At 49.7% G+C, this 22,522-nt stretch overlaps 1 protein-coding gene across 2 annotated transcripts; it reads right to left on the reverse strand.

Annotated features, from left to right (window-relative positions):
• Positions 1–86: 86 nt before the first annotated feature.
• SALL4 (spalt like transcription factor 4) lies at positions 87–18,058 on the reverse strand. 2 transcript variants are annotated; one of them, XM_029919049.1, is made up of 4 exons: positions 17,929–18,058; positions 5,799–6,800; positions 3,336–3,619; positions 87–506 (listed from the first exon to the last, which is right to left on the reverse strand). In XM_029919049.1, the coding sequence occupies exons 1-4, from the start codon at positions 18,056–18,058 to the stop codon at positions 87–89; spliced, it is 1,836 nt and encodes a 611-aa protein (XP_029774909.1). The 2 variants fall into 2 exon arrangements, with proteins under 2 accessions (XP_029774909.1, XP_029774908.1); XM_029919048.1 differs by having other exon boundaries at positions 4,479–6,800.
• Between the last annotated feature and the right edge of the window lie 4,464 nt (positions 18,059–22,522).

Raw genomic sequence — 22,522 nt, forward strand, 5'->3', positions numbered from 1 at the left:
AAGGAAAAAAAAAAAAAAAAGAAAAAAAAGTCCAGTTCGGGAGGTCACTCTGCCTGCACTTCTCCTTCAGCAAGGTGCTCCTGAGCTTAGCTGACGGCGATCTTGTTTTCCTCCAGGAAGTGAGGGAACTGGTGTTTGGGGACGTTCTCAGCGGTGCCCGGTTTTTCCACTTCGGCACTGATCGTGGACTGGGAGCCGTCCATCTTGGAGACTGTGGTGGTGTTGGCAATGGAGCTCGCCCCCAGGGAGACCGGGAGGGAAGGGATGCCGCCACCCTGGATCACGGAGATTTCATTGGTCTTCATGGCCAGACCCCCATTGAGCATGGTGGTGTACTGGGTCCACACGACAGGGTCCACGTTCACCGAAGGGGCCAGGATTTCCTTGGGAAACATCTCGGGGGCTCTCTTCCCATCAGTTCCTAACAGAGCCATGGTGTTCTCGATGGCCAGCTTCCTGCCCCGGCGGGCAGAACTATTGTTGGCTCCGTGGGTCATGTAGTGGACCTACGGGAAGAGCAACAGACAGGTTTCCGCCAAAACGGATTTAACAGCAAGCCAGTGCGCCCGCAGAAGGGACTGAACATTGAAACCATCCAGAGACCTGTTCTCTGGTCTCGGGGCGGGGGAGGGGAGGAACCAGAAGATCAGGCAACAATGAACCCCCATTCCTGCCCAGAGGCAAGTAAAGACAAATGAGGCAGGGACTGTGCTGTGCTCCATTCTGTCCCCTGCCCCCCACAGTTCAAGGGTGCACTCACAGAACACCTACTATGTAGCAAGCCCGAGTCCTAGGATACTACGTATCATTCTCTCAAGAGCTAGGGTTCAAACTTGTGACTGACAAACCTACACGGGTAATAAAGTTGTGCAGAATGTAACACATTTACACACATGGACTACAAATAAAATGGGGAAATCTAGAGGTTCCGTCCATGCCAATATCCTACTTGTGTTATTAGTTACATTACAGTTTTGTGAAATTCTATCACTGGAAAACTAGGCAGAGTGTGGAGGGATCTATGAATTCTCAAGGCAAGGGAGTCCACAGTTCCCTGAATAAAAATTTGAGTAAAACAAAACAAAACAAACTTTGGAACAGAACAGACGCTGCCCTGATGGCGCGGACATACTGAATACACAGCACGTCGATGACCGTCGTCACTGCTCCAGAGAAAAACAAGTCTTGATGGGGTGATCACGGAAGGCCATCACGGGGAACGATGCTATTTATTCTCGGGTGGCGGACAGGGCAAGACCTCTTCTGATTATGGAAATCCCGCTGACATTGCTTTCTAGAATTGATTTCCCAGTCTGGCTTTTGAGTTTCTAAATCCCTTTCAGCTTCCTTAAAAAAGAGTTGGAGGAGGGGGTGCTTGGGTGGCTCAACTCATTTAAGCATCAACTCTTGATTTGGGCTCAGGTCATGATCTCACAGTTTCTGGGTTCGAGCCCTACAGCAGGCTCTGTGCTGACAGCTTGGAGCCTGCCTGGGATTCTCTCTCTGCTCCTTCTCCATTGTCTGTCTCTCTCTCAAAATAAACTAAAAAATAAAATAAAATAAAATAAAATAAAATAAAATAAAATAAAATAAAATAAAATAAAATAAAATAAAAAGGGTTGGAAGAATGTGATGGGCACTAGTTTGTCAGGCACCTCATTTCATCTTTACAGACATCTTAAGAAATTAGTAGTTATCTTGCCAAGTGGGCTCACAAGTGACTTGCTCTTAATCGCTACAAGAAACACTTTAGGAATACAATTCATTTCATCTTAAGGACCCCTCTGAAGATCTCACTACTAGTACTGCCATGCCTGGGAAACTGAGGTACAAGGAGCCATCTGCCCAAAGACACTTGTGCAGAGAGAAGAAGGGGGGGGGGGGTAGCTCCAAACCTGGGCTGATCCCAGGGCCTGTGAAGTAATTTAAGCTTTCTATTTCTAGAAGCCGGTATTAGAGGTGAAGTCACTTCATGCTCCTTACCCAGTCATTTTCAGCAACTAAACTAAAAAATTAAAATAATAGCTTGGGGAAACCTGGGTGGCTTAGTCAGTTGAGCATCAACTCCAGCTTGGATTGAGATCTCGCAGTTCATGAGTTCGAGCCTCACACTGGGCTCTCCGCAGTCAGTGTGGAGCCCACTTCTAAACCTCCTGTCCACCTCCCTCGCCCCTCACCTGCTTAGACTCTTTCTCAAAAACAAACTTAAAAAAAAAATGATACACATTCTCCTTGGTCGACTTTAAGAAGTTTTAACCTTTGTATGAACCACAAAGAATTCAATTAGTCTATTCCCGGGAAAGAGGTAGAGACCCAGAGACCCGTCTGCCACAAACCACAGGCAGGGCCAAAGGGGAAACCCCAGGTCCCCAGCTCTCACCCCTTGTTCTTACACAGACCACTTTCAGGCCTTGTGTTGGGCGGGGGGGGGTGTCTCCTCCCCATCTCCCAGGTAAAATCTTAGCTGGAATCCCAATAGGTATTAGGCTGTTCTCCAGAAAAACCCAGCTGCTCAGTTTTGAAAGCACAGATGATAACCTTTTTTCTTGGCAACTGCACTGGCACCGTATCCTAGAAATGTTTAACTCCTGGTATTTATTTCAACCTAGCCGACTACGAACACAAACCTTACTGGTGCTCATCAGTCTGGATGTACACACAAATCCCCAAGTGATTTATCAATACATTACACCATGTGGCATTTACCATGGTGTAGATTTTACCTATCCACTCAATTATTGTTGAAAAGAGGACACAGTCTGCCTCAATACTGCAGGGAAACTACCTAAAAGTGTAATCCCTTCACACTGAGAGACAGGAGCATCCAACAGACCACCTGTCCTAGAGCTTCATTTGTAAAATGCAGCACTATTCCATGTGCCTCTAAGATCAGGGAAAAAAAAAAAAAAAAAAAAGACTACCAATTTCAGACACTGACTGTAAGAAGTATCCCAATTTCAGAGATGTGATGTGAGTAAACATACTAATGAATTATTTCAAGAGCCAGCTGTGAGATAGGACTATACAGTATCCCATCTGGTCTTTTGTTTTCTTAATGCTTATCTATTGTTTGAGAGAGACACAGAGTGCAAGCGGGGGAGGGGCAGACACAGAAACCGAAGCAGGCGCCAGGCTCTGAGCTGTCAGCACAGAGCCTGACGTGGGGCTCGAACCCACAAACCGTGAGCTCATGACCTGAGCCAAAGTCGGATGCTTAACGGACTGAGCCCCCCAGGCGCCCCCATCCCATCTGGTCTTAGTGGAAGAATTCATCACCAATGAGACGCACCACTCAACACAGAGCCCCGCCCCGGGCAGAGCCTAAGGAAACTCACCTTCAGGTTGCCCTTGGTGGTAAAAGCTCGCCCGCATATGTTACACACGAAGGGCTTCTCCCCGGTGTGAGTCCGCTCGTGAATCTGAAGGGCGCTGGCCGAGGAGAAGTTCTTCCCGCACCGCGTGCAGCCGTGCTGTTTAGCCTGTCGGCGTGGCTGGGCGGCGGCCAACAAAGGCGTCATGCCCGGGGACAAGGTCGAGGGTCCGACAAACGCGCCAGGGACTTCGACTTTGACATAGGCTGGCTGGGCGCGGATAAATGCTGACGGCAGGCTGCTACGACCTAGTATCCAGAGAAAAGAAACCCCAGACCTTTATCATCCTGTACTCATTCCTTCTCAAACCAAAAAAGAGCTGTGATGACAATCTGCCAATTGGAAGCCTAGAACCGGCTTTCTGGAATCGTGTGCCTCAGAGGCCATTTCTTCCTCTTTAGCATGTTAACCTGCGCCGGGAATGACAACTCAGAGACCTCGGAAAAGTCACCATTTGGGCATAAAGGGACGGGCAAGCCCACGAACACCGGAAATTCAAGTTCCTGCATAAGAAGTGATCTTTAAGGGGCGCCTGGCTGGCTCAGTCGGCGGAGCACGTGACTCCTGGTCTCGGGGTCGGGAGTCTGAGCCCCACGTTGGGTGTAGAGACTGCTTAACAACAAGTATTAATGAGCTCACCAAGTAACCCTACCATTTATACGTGCACTTATAAATGGGTTAGATTCTTCCTCCCCCTGTCAAGAGTGATCAACCCGTGAGCCTTGTATCAGGGAGCGGGACCTCAGGGTCAAGGAGTTATGGCTCATCTTGGTGGCCAAAAAGCTGTGCGCCCACTTCTGCAAACCTCCTCCTACTGGAACATTCCCTGAAGATTACCCGCATGTCTCCCCGGGACTCAAACACAAAGGGAAAAAAAACCACAAAAAAACCAAACCCACGCGTGCTGTCCATCCCCAGAAGATGTGAGTGCTAGGACAGAGGGAGTTTATTATTTCCCTCTACCCAGAAGTACAGAGAGGCTCACCGCCCTACAGAGGGGTGCTCCTTGGCACAGATCACGCTGTCCATTGGCAAAGTTCAACCCAGGTTCCTCTGGGATGACTTGGCGCCCAAAACGGACCTAAGTTAAATCCAAAGCTCTATCACCTTCCATTTCAGCGCGGCTGTTCTCGGCGCTGTCTGCTCTGCCAGTGGCCTCGGGAGATCTGGACTTGATGCTCTCTGCCTGGCTATTGGCTGGGGACGGCGCCTGGAAGGACGCGGTCTCCATGACATCTGGGCTTCGGCTCTGGTACTCCGGGTCACCCATCACCGAGGGGGACGAGTCGTTGGTCAGGCCATCACTCTCCACCGAACTGTTCTCTCTGCTGCTCTGCCGCTGCAGGCCGAGGGGAGCGGGCCCCGCCTTCCCAGGGACGTCGAGGGAAGCCGACCCGGCGAACCCGAGAGTGGGGGACGCGGACTGCACGCTGGACAGAGGCCCGGGGACCTTCAGGGAGCTCCTGGGGGCATTCTGGGAGCCAGCCTCATCAACATCGATGCTCTCGATCAGGTCATCACGGCAGACGGCCCCTGCGCCACCGTTTTCGCTGACTGCCACCGGCTCGGGGCCCGTGAAGTCACAGGGGCTCTCGGGCAGCGGTGTGTTGGGAATCTGGCCGCCCATATGCATCCGGATGTGCTGCTGCAGCAGGACCGCGTTGGTGAACTTCTTCTGGCAGATGGGGCACGAGTGCTGCGTCTTCACGGCCGTGTTGGTTCGGTGGACCCCGAGGTGCGTCTTCAGGTTGCCCTTGGTGGAGAAGGCGCGGCCGCAGATCTTGCACTGGAAGGGCCTCTCCCCAGTGTGGGTGCGGTAATGCATCTTGAGCGAACTCTGGCAGCTCAGGACCCGGTGGCAAATGAGACATTCGTTGGGGTCAGTGGTGGCCTTGTCAATGTTTTCCACCAGCTGCTGCAGTTTCAGGGTCTCCGATCCCGGCTCGGGGGTCCCACTCCCTTGGAAGCCACTAACCCTTGGGGAACTGTGGTTTGGCCCCACCCCAGACAGCAGGGCTCCGTCTTCACTTTCCAGAGAAGGCCCGGGCTGCAGGTCGCTGGGCAAGGGGCCGCCCAGGAGGTCTTTGGGGTTAGTCCCCGAAGAGAGATTCTGAGGTAGCCCTACACCAGGGGTCCCTGCCAGGAGGACGGGTTTGCTGTCTAGGGAGAGACTCGACTCATCTACGGGGACAGGGACAGAGAGTGCATAGGGAATGGCATTGCCTGCTGCCATTTTGTCCTGGGACTCGGCAAACAGTTGGGGGTTCGCCTTCACCTGGGGGTGTCGATGAAAGTGCACCTTGAGGTTGCCCTTGGTGGTGAAGCGGTGGCCGCAGACAGAGCACGCGAAGGGCCTCTCTCCAGTATGGGAGCGGAGGTGGATCTGCAAGGAGCTATCAGTCCCAAAGACCTTGCCACAGTACTTACACTTGTGCTTGCAGAGGACGGCCTCGTCTTTGGGTTTGGCCTCCACCGGGGACACGTTCGGTGGCTTCCCCTTCCCTTTCTTGGACGGGTCTAACGCCACGGTGGAGAAAGGGCTCTGGAAGAGCATAGAGCCGGGGGCCTGAGGTAGCAGAGCGCCGGGGAGGCGCGACACCACGTTGGGCAGCACCCTCGTGCCGTCGGGCTTCAGGGCGAAGGGCGCCAGCCCCGAGGACCCGGCGCCGCTCGCGGCGGGGACGTTCGGGTGAGGTAGCTTGGCTTGTTTCAGGGCGTCCAGGGCCAGGCCCTGGCCTCCGGCTTTCTGGCTGAGCAAAGCCACGGCCGCAGACACCTGCTGGGACATGTGGCTGCCCAAGGTCTTGAGGGCGTCGGCTCCGGCCGCGCCGGAGTGCAGGGCGTGGGAGGCCCACAGGTTCACCTGCACGCGGATCTGCTCGGTGAGCTGGATCTGCTGCAGCTGCTGCTGCTGGAGGCACAGGATCTGCTCGAGGACCCACGGGAGGCTGTGGGCACCGGGCACGGGGCCCGGGGGCGCGTCCGCGCCGCGCTGGTTCACCGCCACCTTGGTGCCCCGCAGCGCCTGCAGGGTCACGTTCGTGCTGGCCACTTTGCCTTTGGGTAAATAGCTGAGGTCCTGGGACCCGGGCGGCGGCGCGGTCTCCGCCTTTAGGAACACGACGGGCTCGGTGCCCGGCTTCTCCTTCGCGTCCCCCGAGCCCCCGCCATCCTCCCCGGGGCCGTCCGGCGGGTGGCCCAGCAGCACCCCGGAGAAGTCTTCCGAAGGCACCGGCCCCTCGCTGTCATTCATGATGAGGACAGGGGGATTTTTAGTGCAAGATTTCTTATGTTCTAAGAACTCGGAGAAGCTGAAGAACTCAGCACAGCATTTCTCACAGATGTGGGTCTCCTCCCGGCGAGGCCTCTTTCCCGACATCCCAGCCCTGCTGGCTTCATGGCCATTCCCGGGGTGGTTCATTGGCGCACCTGGGGGAAGAGAGAAGCAGCTAAGAATTCTGCACGAAAAAGGACGTGGAGCTCTGTCTAGGGAAGAGCCACAGCTCACTATGCGGACGCCTCCGTGACCTGTGTGTCCCAAGAGGCCGAAGGGCGGAAAAGGGAACTTGCTAGGGGGTTGAACTGTGTCCCGCTCCCCGCCAGGTCCAAGTCGTTATACCCAATACTGGCGCATGTGACCTTCGGAACAGGGTCTTTGCAAATGTAATTGGGGGGAGTCCCCACCCGGATGCCTGGAGTCCTTAAAGAGACGGGAAAGAAGAGATGAACCAGAGAATAAAGCCATGTGAAAGAGTTATGCAGCTACACGCAAGGGTTGTGGGAAGCCATCAGAAGGCGGAAAGGAGGCCTAGAACGGTTTCTTCCTGAGTCTTTTGAAGGAACAGACTCCACTGACGGCTCCATTTCAGATGTCTGGCCTCCAGAAAGGTTAGACTCAACTTCCGAGTTTGGTTTTTTTTTAATGTTTATCTATTTTTCAGAGAGAGAGAAACAGAGTGTGAGCAGGGGAGGGGCAGAGAAAGAGAGGGAGACACAGAATCCACAGCAGGCTCCAGGCTCTGAGCTGTCAGCACAGAGCCCGACGCGGGTCAAGGTTGGAACTCCCGAGCTAAAGTCGGACACTTAACCAACTGAGCCACCCAGGGGGCCCTAAATTTCTTTTGCTTTACTTCATCTGATTCGTAGCAATTTGTTATGGCAATTCTCGGAAACTCACAATTTATTATTAAAATCCCTTAGAGCTCTGCACCCCATGTGGCGTCTGCTTGCAAAGGGAAATGAACTTCAAGCAGTGAACACAAATGACACCAGAAGCCCTCATATCATGGCCACGCATCTCCATCCTGGGGCCACCGAAAGCGAAATTGCAGTAAGTCACTCATTCAGTGTAACAGGTGCACCTTCCCACTTTAAAGATGCCAACAATGGCGGCAGTGCCAGATTCACTGAAAATACAGAGAACGGCACACTGGGTACATTCAGACAAGAAGGCCAAGCAGATGATCCTAGAAATACTTTCATGGGAGACACGGACAGATTTCATGTTCAAGGAAGGGATGACCATAGAAAAAGACTTCAGTGACCTTACAGATAATGAGAGAAGCCCCAGAATGGAAAGAGGGGATGGGAATGAAGGGTTTCACTCCTCTCCCTGAACTTGCAACTTCTACTACTGTCATGTATCTAAAATTAAATACATAGGACCAATTCTGGACAGTTACCTTCCTAAAAAGGATTGGTCTGTGGATTTCCTTGTGTGTGTGTGTGTGTGTGTGTCCACATGTGGATTTATTTGTAATTAGGTACTATTCCCTTCAGGGCTAATGATAGCCTACACATTAAAATGCCCATCTTGAGGGTAAAGTATCCCACTCCGGCTTGTGATCTCACGATTCGTCAGTTCGAGCCCCACGTTGGGCTCTGTGCTGACAGCTCAGAGCCTAGACTCTGCTTCGGATTCTGTGTTTCCCCCTTTCTCTGCCCCTCCCCCACTCATGCTGTCTAGATCTTTCAAGAATAAATAAAAACATTAAAATATAAAATAAATAAAATGCCCATCTTGGGAGTGCTTTATCTGGCTGCGTGGGTCGTGAGAGTAAACTACTTGACTGCTCTCATTTCCTGGCTCTCCAAATCTACGTGCACCCCGCCGACAAAGTCATAGAGGCCGTATGCCTCAGAGCCGGCAACCTCCAGGTAACAGACCTAAATCACACAACTAACTGCCCAGGTATACAAAGATGGCGGAGTCCCGCTCCAGCAGGTCCAGGGCTCCCTGAAGGACGGACTGTGTTGGAGGAGTGGGCGAGCCTTGTCTTCTTTTTGTGAACCAGGCAGGCATCTCCGCTCTGACTGCCTTTCTTATTAAAGAAGTGTATGGAATACAAAACAGGAGTGGCAATTGCCTTAGACAATGAATTCTGATGACAAATTCTTTGGGATGTAAAAATTTTCCAGAACATAGATTGATGGACAACTCAGGCATAATCGTTATCAATAGAGATGGAAGTAGGTGACTAGATGTTTATCACATGGGGAAGGAAGGGATCTTGAGCATTCAAATACAAGGCGATGTTTTTAGCATAGCAAAGGCAAGAGTTAGTTCTTTGTGAGAAGGGGTCAATAGGCTGTTTTCTCTAGGGGAAGAAAAACAAGTTTTCTCAGGAAATGTAATATTTGCTCCTATAATCACAAAAGAAACTCCTATGACAAATTTTTTTATAAGGTACAATTCACATATTTTTAGCATAAGAAGGCAAGTCACTCCTTATACCAGTCAGTCAGGTGCCTCGGGGGGGATCAGGGCTCAAGCAGAAATGTAGTGGGGGTTGAGTGGGTGTAGAGACTGGGGGCAATCTGGGAGGCCTTGCAGACCTGTCTTACTTCAGAAATGGCTCCCAGCACGAAGATCCACTTAAGAAGGGAATTTTTTTGTTTTACAATATTTACGGCAAAGTAAATTTTGATCCGTCCATAGACCAAAAACTGCATCACCTTCTGTAGGCTCTGAGGTGGAGACAGAAGTGAGGGGAAAGAAATCCGATACAGACAGTATGTAAAATGTGACCGTTTTTGTTGAAAACCTGTTTGAAATGTACAAATGTGTACCTTTCTTGGAAAGGCCAAGAAAGATACACATTACTTTTAAATAAATTGTTTGCGGGGGGGGGGGCACACTACTTTTAAATAAATTGTTTGCGGGGGGGGGGGGGGGGGGGGGGGGTGGCGCCCTCGGTTGGTTAACCGTCCAATGTTGGCTCGGGTCATGATCTCATGGTTCATGGGTTCGAGCCCCGCGTCGGGCTCTGTGCTGACAGCTCAGAGCCTGGAGCCCGCTTCGGATTCTGCGTCTCCCTATCTCTCTGACACTCTCCTGCTCATGCGGTTTCTCTCTGCTCTGTGTCTCAATAATAAATAAAACATTAAAAGAAATTATTTGCTTCCTAAAGCAAACAAATTCATTTTGCCTCGTGACTCCTTGGGCAATTACAATGCTCCGTATAACCATGGAGTTCTGACAGGTGGCCCATAGTATGGAGGAGGAGTTCATCTTGGAAAAAAACATTTATTTCTCTTTTAGAAGTTAGGTAAGGTGGCCTCATCTTTATGATTTTTAGACCTGGTAATATGAAGTTTGCACGGTGTATGTGGGTTGGGGATGGACAACCATAAACAGATCTGACCAGCGTAGGGAAATCAGGTGAGGGCTGATCCAACATTTGCCTGTAAACAGGTTTGATCCAGTGCGTGCATAATCATGACACCCTCATAAGGTAGATATGCCTGCCTTACATCAAGTGATTAATTTACACATGAGTCAAGCACCCACTGATGTGCTTGGCCCCATCCTGGCTGGGAACCAGGGAGAGTGCCGAGGCTGTCAAGCACCCACTGATGTGCTTGGCCCCATCCTGGCTGGGAACCAGGGAGAGTGCCGAGGCTGTGGGTACCCGGTGAACAATGGTCTCTCCACCTCTTCTCTAATGGCTCAACCGGTCAGTTAGGCGATGAGGGCTGTAGGAGAACAAGGCTGAGAACAAGGGTCACCTAATGCCTAACCACTAACAGTTCCCACCCCTACTGTGCGGGAGGCAGGGGAGCTAGTGATCCAAGAGTGAACAAATGAGGCTTATACCCCATCCGTGTATATATACATAATTTAATCCTATTAAATACCGGCCCCATCGACACAGGAGAAGAACAAACTAAGTACTGTGACTTGCCCAAGGCAACAATTAAAATAGTCATAGATAGCTTTTAAGTACTTACTATGTGCCAGGAGTAATTCTTTATTTTTTTTTTAGTTAATTTATTTATTTTATGGGACAGAGAGAGGGAATGAGAGCAAGCAAGAGTATAAAAAGGGCAAAGAGAGAGGGAGAGAGAATCCCAAGCAGGCTCCCTGTGGTCAGTGCACAGCCCAACTGAGTCACCCCAGCACCCCATCTAGGTGTAATTCTAAACAATTTATAGGTTAACAACTCTATGAGGTAGGGGCTATTATATGCAACAGAGAGGGAAACTGAGGCACAGGAGACATTGATCTGCCCAAGGTAATACATCTGGTAAACCGCAGGGCCAATATTAAAACCTCGTGTCTACACTTCCTACCATAATGCGTTTCTTCCATTGAGACCGGGACTCTTGTTTTCTCCCAAAGACCCCCTAGGGAGGACAGGAAGCTTGAGGAAAGGAGACTGAGGACACACGCGGTCATCTTACTGGCACCCCCAGAAGTCACTTTAAAAGTTAGGACACAATTTAGGGGGCGCCTGGGGGCTCAGTGGATTAGGCGTCTGACTTCAGCTCAGGTCATGATCTCACAGTGTGAGACCCATGTCGGGCTCTATGCTGACAGCCTGGAGCCTGCTTCAGATTCTGTGTCTCCCTCCCTCCCCCTCTCGAGCTCGCACTGTCTCTCTCAAAAATAAACATTAAAAATTTTTAAGCAAACAAACGTTTATTTTTAAACAAACAAGTAAAAATAAAGTTAGGACACACTAGACCCTTTCTATGTCTAGGTGGGGCCCAACAGGTAAGAACTTCTTACATTTCAAGAATCAAGTTAAAAATATTTGTAAGGCACCTGGGTGGCTCAGTCGGTTGATCATCTGACTTTGGCCCAGGTGAGTGCAAGCCTTATGCCAGGCTCTGCTTGACAGCTCAGAGCCTGGAGCCCGCTTGGGAGTCTGTCTCCCTTTCTCTCTGCCCCTCCCCACTTGTGCTCTGTCTCTGTCTCTCAAAAATAAATACATGTAAAACAAAATTTAAAAAAATATTTGTAAACACACACACATCAATTCCTAGAACACAGGCAGACTCTATCTCCACACTTTCCCAGCAACACTCCTTCTGGAAAAGCAATCCTGGCAATTATGTGTCAAGGACTCGATAAAGTAGAACTTTATAAAAAGCTGCTCTCCGGGGGGAAACATGCAGTGCCTTCCAGAGAACTCTGGGCTACATCATGTGAGCAGAGATCTCCTTCCGCCCTGGTGAGGAATCTACTTCGTGTAATACAATACATTTCTCATGTTAACAAACACAAAAACAAAAACAGACGTACTCTGGTCAAGCAGTAAGGTTCTGGTTTAATAAACCAGGGCACAGAATAAAAAGAAGGGGAGAGGACCACTTCGTCACCTACAAAACTAAAAGCAGATCTGGGGGCGCCTGGATGGCTCAGTAGGTTGAGTGTCCAACTTCAGCTCAGGTCATGATCTCAAAGTTCGTGGGTTCGAGCCCCAACGTCGGGCTCTGTGCTGACAGCTCAGAGCCTGGAGCCTGCTTCGGATTCTGGGGCTCCCTCTCTCTCAAAAATCAATGAACATTAAAAACATTTTTTTCTTCATCAGCATGTTCCTACCCCTGGACCCCACAGTTCTAACTTCTGGAAATTCCCAGGAAAGCCCCTACAAGAATGCCCATTCCACTTTGCAAAAGCAAAGGAGCCCACCTTCCACAAACAACAGAACACAGGCTTCTGCATCTCTGCAGCCACAACCAAGGTCTTCATTTCCCAATTTGCAGATATGGAAACTGAAGCCAGAGCAGAAATATTGAGGCGGCTCAGAGTCACCAACTCCTAATCAGAAGATCAGGGACTGGATTCTTAAGTACTATTTAGAAGGGCTTTAAACGTCGTGCTATCGTTTATTTCTTCTAGAACAGAGTTCCTCAAACTTTCATTTCATCCTTCCATGAAGGCTTTTAAAGCTTCTTTCCTGATCACCAGCTCCCGCGTCCATTAAATTTTAAAACACAAAAATATATGTGTTTATGCACTATGGTCCTTCGGGAGGCCACAAGCCACTGTAATCTCATTTTCTGCCCCCCCCCCCCAAATGCTCACCCCCCTCCCTTGGGGACAATATTCCCTTACTGAAAACCGGTTCTAAGGCAGCATTCTTAAACCTGGAGTCCATGAAATCAGGTAAGGGAGAAAAAACTTGAGATCTTTATTTTCACTAATCTGAATTAAAACTTAACATCTCTTCCCATGATAAATGTAGAAACCATAGTGTTATTTGTACAACCTGTAACTTCGTCATCAACAGAAAGCAGATATTTTTTCCTATGACTGAACGCTGCTGCGGGACTGGAAATTCTGGTAGTTACCTGACCAGCTGTGCTGATCTTGCAGAATGTGTTCATAAGGAAACACACGTTAAGAGATCACGAGTGTTTTTTGCGAAGTCTATTTCAAGGTAGTACATTTCCTTGGTATTTCGAGGCCTTTTATTTTTTTGCACTGAAATACATTCTGCTGGAAAGGGGTCTAGGGCACAAAAAAGGTTAAGCTCCCACCCTGGAAGGATCTAACAGTTTCCAAGAGTGATTTACAGCCTGAATGCCAGCTTGCCTTCACTGTATACACAGGCTGGCCTCTTCTGCAGCCTCAATGCAATACCAGCCACATCCAGCTTGGGTCTTAAAACAGCAGCTCTGAATGCACGTGCAGGAAAAAGTACTTCTACATACACTCAGACCACCACCGGCACATACCGAACCCGTATTTGCAGAGAGTACGAGGGCTCCGGTTATGAACAATTGCTGGCTATGCTCGCGTTAACCCTTCCCAAAGGGAAAAAGCAAAGTTCAGAGAGATTACCCGGCAACCAGCTCTTCCATCTCTCCACCCCGCCCCCACTCCCGAATTTTAGGAATGTTATCTCTCGGCATCTAGTTATCCAATAAGTTGGAAGAATGCAGTAAACCCAGCAGGGGTCTTAGATTCAATCACTGCCAAATGGATAGAAAATACTCTTACTATTGTATAGAAGAAAAGCTCATCTACTAGAAGCCAATAGCATCTGGAGATGTAAAAATGCTTCAAAAATAAAACCTGTATAATCTTGAGCAAAGCATTATGACTTAGGCTTATCTTTTGCCCCCATTCCTATATTAAAAGAACCACAATGAGTAGATTATCTAAAGTATACACTATCTTCGACCCTCCCCCGACCCTCCCCCACCCGAGGGATAATTGCTTACCAAAAAACAAAAGGAAATGGAGATGTCCTTTGAACCAGTTGAAAGAAAGTGCCCATTTACCAGTTTAATTTTACATCTCAATTCAGCAATCCAGAGAAACACTTAAATCACACAGCTTACATTCAATTCACGGTTGGCAAATTAGAGCCATAATTAAGTTCTACTTAATTAAGAGCTAAAAACTTGTGCCGAACAGTCTTGGATCAAAATTCAGGGGCTCTGCTGAAAAGGAAAAAATAGTCCAAGAATCAAAGAAAGCTATAATCGCTGGTGAAGCGTCTGAGTTCTGCTATTTACATGAAGAGAAAGATCCCGTTTTCCCTCAACTGGGGCTCATCTGTTGAGCAAACTTGTAAACTCCATGCAGACAGGATTTTTATCATCCCCCTCCCCAGAGCCCTTTCAGAACAAAGACTGACATAGACATGAAATTCACTGAAAGAAAAAAAAGAAAAAAGGATGGTAATGACTGGAGATGCAGAGCTTGTCTGGATTTAGAGTCTTTTTAAAACAGTTTGGATGCTTTCTATCAAGAGTCACAAGCACAACAGGTTAAGGGCTGATGAAAAATGGAACTCGTTGAACTCTTCCCATCATTTTTCCAGGGCAAGAAGGCCCAGGGCATGAAATGCAAACGCTGCTTTATTTTGAACTCTCGTTCCAGGGACCCCTTGGTCTGAACTCCAAGAAGGCACATCTCAAGCATTAAACCAGCTAGCCACTCATCATGGCTTCCCCATCAAAGAAACGGATAGAAAAATCCTATCCCATAACCAATCCTCGTCAGACCATGATAAACAGCCTCTTGGATTCGGAGCATGGCTAAAACCAACCATGAGCAAGCCATTTCAACTGGGAGCTACCATTTCCTCAAAACGTAAAAACGAGGATTAAAGATAAGGTCCTTGAAGCCTCCAGCCTGGTAGGCTGCAGTTAGACCTGCAGATCATCTCAAATTAGTTCATACTCATCTTGACACAATAAGTAAATAAAATGGAAAACATGGCTATTTTGAACAAAACTAATTACCCGTCACATTCCCAGCACACAGTTGGGTCTCTGTAGTTGAAATTATCTGAGCAAGACTCTTTACCTCCACTGTATAGAGGGAAAAAAATCGAAAAGCTCAGAGAAATGGAGCAGGTCACACAGCTGAAAGCCATACCTGATAGGAATGCACATCTTTAAAACCCTACCAAGGAAACTAACGTCATCGAAAGAGAGGAAGTGTTAGCTCCATCTCCAGCCTCCCAAGATGGCTCCCCGACTCCCCACCCATGAGGAAGCCAGCAGACGCTTAAAGGACCGGGCACCGACTTGTGCAATTTACTTTTTAACGGAACAAAAGGGGCTGCGGGCAAGTTGGAGCCCCTTTCTCTATGGGAAACTCAGATTGCGAAACACAGAAAGTTGGCATGCAACACGCAAGCTACTATCGCAATTAAAAGAGAACTTCCAAGTGCCCCCTTCTCCGATTCATTACACTCAGGGGAGGCTGTTTAAGTTTAGAAACTGGGGCTGGGCCCTTGTTTGAAACTTGGGGATCTTAATCGTAGATGGTTGTAATCCAGTTTAGCACAAAGGGCATCTGAAATTCTTTTGAGAAAATGCTAATTTTCCCGTAGGTAGCGGGAGTCCCTTGCCCACCTGCAGATTTTTTAACCTAATTGATCGCCAAACTCCATTTTCCTCCCTCTAAAACTGCATTCTTTACAAGGGGATCTCACATCGGTTTTGCAAAACAGGACTGGACCAGTCTGGTTTTTTTTCTAATTATACATATCTAGGTCTCTACTTATACATACAGATCTGTCTATACACATACATGTATCCCTCCAGAGCTACATGTATATAATATATAGACAGGGACATACATACAGGCTGCTCAAATGCAAAATGCAGCCGCTAAAAAGTACTGTTTGGGGGAAACCGCCTTCGGTCCCATTCTGGCAACTGGTGGAGACTCTGCAAACACATTCTAGGATCAAGGAATTCTTTTCAAGAATTCCAAAGACTTGGCAAAGAATACCAGGTACAGACAGGAATCGCGCTAGCAACTAGCCGAAGTCCCCAGGGACGTCCATCCTTGGGCCCAGCCCAAGGCTCTCCATCTCCAGCCCCCAACCCATCCCACCCGTCAGGTGCGAGCCGGTACCTGCGCGGGGACCCGCCTCTCAGCAAAGCGTGCTGCTCCAAGCTGGGCCTCCAGGGGGCGCCCGCGCGCAACCCGGCGGTCCGCTCCGACCCAGCGATCAATAGCGAGCCCACCCCCTCCCAAATCGTGGAGGTAGCGCACAGCCAGGCCGGAGACCCTAAGCCTAGCTCGGGTTAACTGATTGCAAACTTCAATCAGCGTTAATTTAAGAAGTTACCCTGTCACAAGCTCCCCCCCAAAGGTGCCAAACAACTCGAAAAGCACCACTTGCCGGCGCCCACCAAAAATGAAGGGGGTAGGAGAACCGGGAGGTCAGCGCAGAACCAGGGGAGGGGTCAAAGCCCGGAGCTCGCCCCTCCTCTTGAGAGGAAGCGGGCGGGCGGAGGGTTAACCCTTTTGTTCCAGGTGGGCCAAGCAATGAGCCTCTCCATGATCCCCCCCACACAATCCCCCCCACCCGAGGCACAAAGAGAGTCCATCCTCCAGGGACCTCGGGTGCGCGCAGCGCTGACCATCAGACGCCCCGAAAACGCACAGCCTCCCCTGGTGAAGCTGAGATCTTTAATTTGCCCTGGAAAAATGTTATTTGCGGGGGTGGGGGGGGGGGAGAGGGATTTACATTAACCTCTTACAAACTTGGAAAACGTTATTACATTCTCTTCCCGAAAAAAAGGGAAGGTAACCACGAAGTAGCGACAGCCTTCCATCGGAGCCGTGGCTCGGAGCGTCTGGAACTGCAGAGCACACCCCCATCAGCTGCCGAGAAATTGGAAAGCAGGCAGGGAGCAGAAGGGAAGCGACCCACAAGGCCCAAGAGGAGGGTTACAACGCCCCCTCCCCCCACGCGTACGCTAAAAACTTATCAGGCGACAATTTGGCGGGCCAGGACGGAGGGGGGATAGGGGGAAATCGACTCGCTCCTCCAGCCTCCTCGGTTAAGTGCCTCGGAGGAGGGGAGTTTGCCCGGCCACTCCTGGCGGGGCGGGGGTCCCGAACGCCTGGCGACCCCGGAGACGCTCGCCACGGAGGCGTGGGGCGGGTCAGCCCGGGAGCTCGCCCCGGCCCGACCTCTCCCCTCTGGCCCCCGGGGCGCGCTCCTGGAAAGCCGGGCGCCCCAGAAAAGCCCCACAAAACGCCAGGCGGGTGCGCCCCAGAGGGGCGGCCCGCGACCCCGGCCCCTGGGGGCCTGCACCCCGCCCGCCCGCCGCGGTTATTTTTAGGAAGTCGGAAATCAAAGATGGCTGGAGGTCAGGCCCCGAAAGGTTAGGGCGAAGATCGGGAGGCGGCAAAGCCCAGGGAGAAAAAGCCAAACCCTGAATGAATTTTGAGAAGGGGCAATACTATGCCCTTCTCCCCCACCTCCTCGGGCTCCCCGATCCCCTCCCCAGAGCGGGTGGCCCGCACCCCAGCTCCCGGCGGTGGGGAGAGGTCGCGCCCCCTCCCCCCCTTGGCCTGCGAGGGGCGCGTGCAACAGATCGCCCTCGCCCCCCGGGGGGGGGGTTTCCAGGGGTGCGCCCCTTGCCCAGCCTCCTAGAAAAGCCCCCAAGGGGTGAAGGAAAAGGTGGGGACTCTCGGGGTCTTTCTTTTAAAAGCGGCGCCAGGGAGAGGGAGGGAACCTAAGTTACAAGTGGGGGGGAGGTTACTAGCGAGGGGAGTGGAACCAATTAAGAGAGGGGCCAGGAACGAGAAGGGAACCTTTCAGGAGTAAGAGGGCCCGAGGGGGTGGGGGGCCAACCTTACAGCCAGAGGAGCGAGACCTGGGGGTGAAACTTACACGGGAGGGAAGCGGCAAAAGTGTAAAATTAACAAGGGCGGGGGGGGGTGAGGGTGACTCCGGTCCCCAGGACTGAGTCCCCGGGTCTCGGTCCCAGGATCTGCGCTGGAAGCCGCGGGCCGCCCCCTCCCCCAAGCTCGCGCCTCGGAGGGCGCCCCCCGCGCGCGCCCCGCCGCACTCACCCGGCGCCCCCGCCGCTGGGGCCGCGTCTGCGAACTCGGCGGCCGGCTGCTGCGGCTGCTGCTCGCCCTGGTCCTCCTCCGAGTTGATGTGCTGGGGTTTCGCCTGCTTGCGCCTCGACATGATGCGAGCATCAGGCCGCCTGGAGAGCCGCGGTTCCTTGCCCACTCCGCCACAAATTCCTGGAGTTGGGAAATTTACCCCGCTTCGGCCAGAACGCGCATGTCCCAGTAATTATTATTATCAATAATGCATTGCGATTTATCATGAGCCCTGACAGCTGATTGGCCTGGGTCCAAGACCTCAGAGATCATTTAAATAAGCCCTCATTGATCAGGGAGGGGCGAGGCATTCTGGGTTTTGTAGTCCGGCCCTGCAGGCGACAAAGGCGTGTTCCTCGGGGGAGCGCAACTAATTAGCATCCGGGCTCAGCCTTGCTGGCTCGTGCACGGAATCCGAGGGGGACCCATCCTCGCTCCTGCTATCTGAGTCCTTGGGGAGAAGAATAAAAATAATCGTGTGCTTATGGAAAACTAGGAGCTCCGGTCAAAGTTTCGGAACGAGCGTGTTTGGTAGTGTGTTCCAAAAATTACTTTCGTAAGGTTGATCTCCGCGCCAGCCGAGGTTGGAAGGTCTTTTCAGTGGAATAGTTTGGCTCCATTTTTACATTTACCGAAAAACAGTTACAAACAAAAAACTGAGATATGACTTATGTCACCTTCCATCTTAATTTTGATTGAAGTGCTTAGGTTGAATTTCGAGATGCCGAAAGAATAGTGAAAATGGTGTTTTATTCTATCTTACCAATCCATCTCGCTCTTAAAGTGGCATCGGACTTTCCAGAATTTCAGATGACCACCATGACTTATTTCCTTTAAATACTAAATAATAGCCCCCAGGATTCACAGCCACAAGGATTTGTTTGTTGTTGCAGTGCGACCTTGATTTTTGGTTTGGGGGTTTATTTTTACTCCAAAACGGCTGGATGCTAAATACAGAAAAGGCAGATTAAAGGCGAGTATAGTCAGAGATAATAATCAAAACAGCGAGCAATTGCAACTGCATTTTCCCCCCACAAGCCGTAAATGTCGGGTAACATCATATTTTATTACGCAGACAATGCTCTTAACATCTCCCATGGAACAGCAATGAGTCCAGTCAGAGTCGGGAACTTAATCATTATTGAAATTTTTTGCTTCGCTTCATTATGGAAAAGCAGTACACTTCAAAGTGATTGTCTCATCCTGACATGAGGATGCCTGGCATTTTCTAAAACTGAGTGTGCAGATTACATGCATATATATGGATACAGAAAATATGTATTCAATTCCACTACCTTGTGCAAGGTAAATGCTCAATAAATGTTGAGTAAAGATGAAATTTGCAGCCCTCTGTGTCTTTGATTGGTGTTTCTATATGATGCCTCTGGGCCCGTGTCTTTATTTGGCATTTGCTTCATTGTAAGAGACTGTGCAACTGTAACCATCCACGTTTGTGCCTTACATTTTCTCCGTTAGTCATATATCAAGTTCCCAGCTTGTTCCAGTTTCTTGTAAGCTCATCAGAAATGCAAGCAAACTAGAATGCTGGGCTCATAAATACATTCACCTGGGTGTTTGGACATCCCAAGGCGGAAAATAAATCAGTTTGATCATCTTTTTGATATTCGTGGCCGTCAATAAAAACCAACTGAAGGAAGGTTCACCTCCAGTTTTTGAATCTCTGTTTGAAAATGTTTTGCATTGTTTTATGTAAGTTCCCTAAAGCTAAAAAGATAGAATTAAAGCCAACGGCCAAAGTTGTGAAGGTACGAATTTGGTTTAATAATACACAGAAGCCATTTAGAATTCTCATACTGAGTAAAAAGGCCAATTAGCACCTGCCTTCCTGACTAATTTACTTCTATTCCCAACACCTTTTCTGTTTAACATAGTGTGGTGGGAGATGTAATTGACAAATCTAAATGGATGTACAAAATAGGTTTATTCACAGCCCAAGACATGTTAGGAGTTCAAGGAAAACTTCGTTAAAGACTCAGTTGCTTATATTTATTTCTTTTAGTCGTTGATAGTTTCATCATTTCTCCTTAGAACAAGGTGGTAAAACTGTGCCTCTCGTGTCTCCAAGTGATGATAATAACAATTATTGTTCGAGCCCCTGCAGAATGCCGGGAACTCACTAAATGCACACCCCCTCGTTTTATCTTCCCAGGGACGTCAGCGTGGCTTTGTCCATCTGGAAAATGAGGAAACTGAGGCTCAGAGATGTGAGGTGACTTAATTAGGAAGTGTCTGAGCTGGGGAGGGGGGGGGCGATCCCTAAACCCAGCTCCGAGAGTCTCCTTAACATATCCCCAAACCTGTCATGCAGCTGAAGCCGAATATAGACAGGATGACCGAACAAGGGAAAATTGTGGTAAAAGAAAACATGTTAAATGAAGCGTGTCCTGGAAAATCCCAGGGTCTGTAAAAGTAAATCCCACAGGTAAAATCCAGGAGAGATTTTCCTGAAGCGGAAACCTTCTGTGAACAGAGAGTCAAGAAAAGAAAGAGGCAGCACAGGGTCTGAATCTGCCTCCAACAATGAGCCGCATCTAAGAGCCAGGAGCTGGAGGGGAAGCCGATAGAGGCGGGCAGGGGTGAATGCAGAGGGCAGGGCGATAGGCAACTCCCTAATCAAAGGTAATTTTTCTATCACTTAATACTCCTTAAACAACCAAAAGACCCGGGTGGGACCAGAGTTGGCGAGGGGAGGATTGGGATCGAGCCCGGAGTTGGGTGTGCTGAGTGTGGAGCCTGCTTAAGACTTTCTGTCTCTCTCCCTCTCTCCTTCTCCTCCCACCCCCCTTCCCTGCTCCTCTCTTCAACTCGTGCTTTCTCTCAAAATAAAATAAATCTTTAAAAAAAAAAAGATTAAAGCAGGGGATGATATTAAGCTATTAAGCTTTTTTTAAAAAAATTTCTTTAATGTTTTATTTATTTTTGAGAGAAAGAGCGCGCAAGCAGGGGAGGGTCAGAGAGAGAGGGAGACACAGAATCTGAAGCAGCCTCCAGGCTCTGAGCTAGCTGTCAGCACAGAGCCCGACGCGGGGCTCCAACACACCCTAAGCCTAAGTCTGAGCCACTCAGGCGCCCCGTTAAGCTTTTGTTAGGTGCCTGGGTTTATATAATCCAGTTATCCTCACTGTTTGTCCCAGGCAGAAATTGTTGGGAGTTTTTTAATTGCTTATTTATTTATTGAATGAGAGACCATGCAGGGGTGGGGGTGGAGGCTGGGGACAGAAACAGAGGGAAAGAGAGACTCCCAAGCAGAATCCTCGCCATCCATGTAGAATCTGACGTGGGGCTCGATCCCACGAACCCAACTGTGAGATCATGACCTGAAGCAAAATCAAGTGTCCGAGGCTTCACCACCCAGGTGTCCCGGGAAATTCATTTCTTGTTCTATCTTTCAGGCAAAAACTCTAGGAAAACTGAGGCTTTACTGTCAAAGAGAATATTTGGAACACACCATTCTGTGACACTCTCATGAAAATCCTTTTTTATTCCCGTTTCAAGAGGGGAAAACAAGCCCAGAGCTCCTGTCAGCGCCTTGTGGGTACTGACAAGTGCAAGCCAAATGCATGAATTCTCTGACTTTCCCGTTAGAGGGTCTCGGTCCCCGTTGCACTCAGAACATCGACCCCGTTCTGCCAAACTCCGGTGTCCGCTTCACGCGGCCCCTTCACACTAAGCTGCCAGACTCGGTTCACCGACCACCCCCTCTTCCTCATCCAAATCGGGTCTCTGCCATTTATCTTCTAATTCTTTCCTTTTACAGCCTGGTTCAAAATGTGTGATCATAGATCTCATTGTTTACCTGTCGCTTGTTTTTCACAGGGCGAGATGCGTTCTGGCAGGACCCCTTCACTACCGAGGCCCCTTAGCCGAGGCAACGAATCACAGAAGTCACGACAAACGGTAACGAGTGAATCCATCAAGGGACAGGACCTCGCAAGCCTGAATATAAAAAGAAAGTGTGAAAAGGCAACTACTGCTGGTGAGAATGTAAATGAGTAAAGCTACCGTGTAAAACAGGATGGTGGGTCCTCAAAAAAATGAAATGTAGAATTACCCTGTGACATAGCATTTCCATTTGTGGGTATGTTCCCCAAAGAACCAAAAACCAGGGACATGAAGAGATCGCTGTACCCCTATGTTTATAACAGCATTCTTCACAATAGCTAAAAGGTGGCATCTACCCAGGGCTTCTCAAGAGATGGAGGGATGGGGGCACCTGGGGGGCTCAGTCAGTTAAGCGTCCAGCTTCGGCTCAGGTCATGATCTCACGGTTTGTGGGTTTGAGCCCTGCATCGGGCTCTGCTGACAGCTAGCTCAGAGCCTGGAGCCTCTCTTCAGATTCTGTGTCTCCCTCTCTCTCTGACCCTCCCCTATTCCCACTGTCTCTCTCTGTCTCTCAAAAATAAATAAAGGACATAAAAAAATTTTTTTTAAAGAGAGGGAGGGATAAATCAAACGTGGTGTGCACATACAAAGAAATACTATCCAGCCTTAAAAATGGAAGAGATTCTGACACAGGCTACAACAT

The sequence above is a fragment of the Suricata suricatta genome, chromosome 12 (genome assembly GCF_006229205.1).
Source record: "Suricata suricatta isolate VVHF042 chromosome 12, meerkat_22Aug2017_6uvM2_HiC, whole genome shotgun sequence".
Classification (NCBI taxonomy): Eukaryota; Metazoa; Chordata; class Mammalia; order Carnivora; family Herpestidae; genus Suricata; species Suricata suricatta.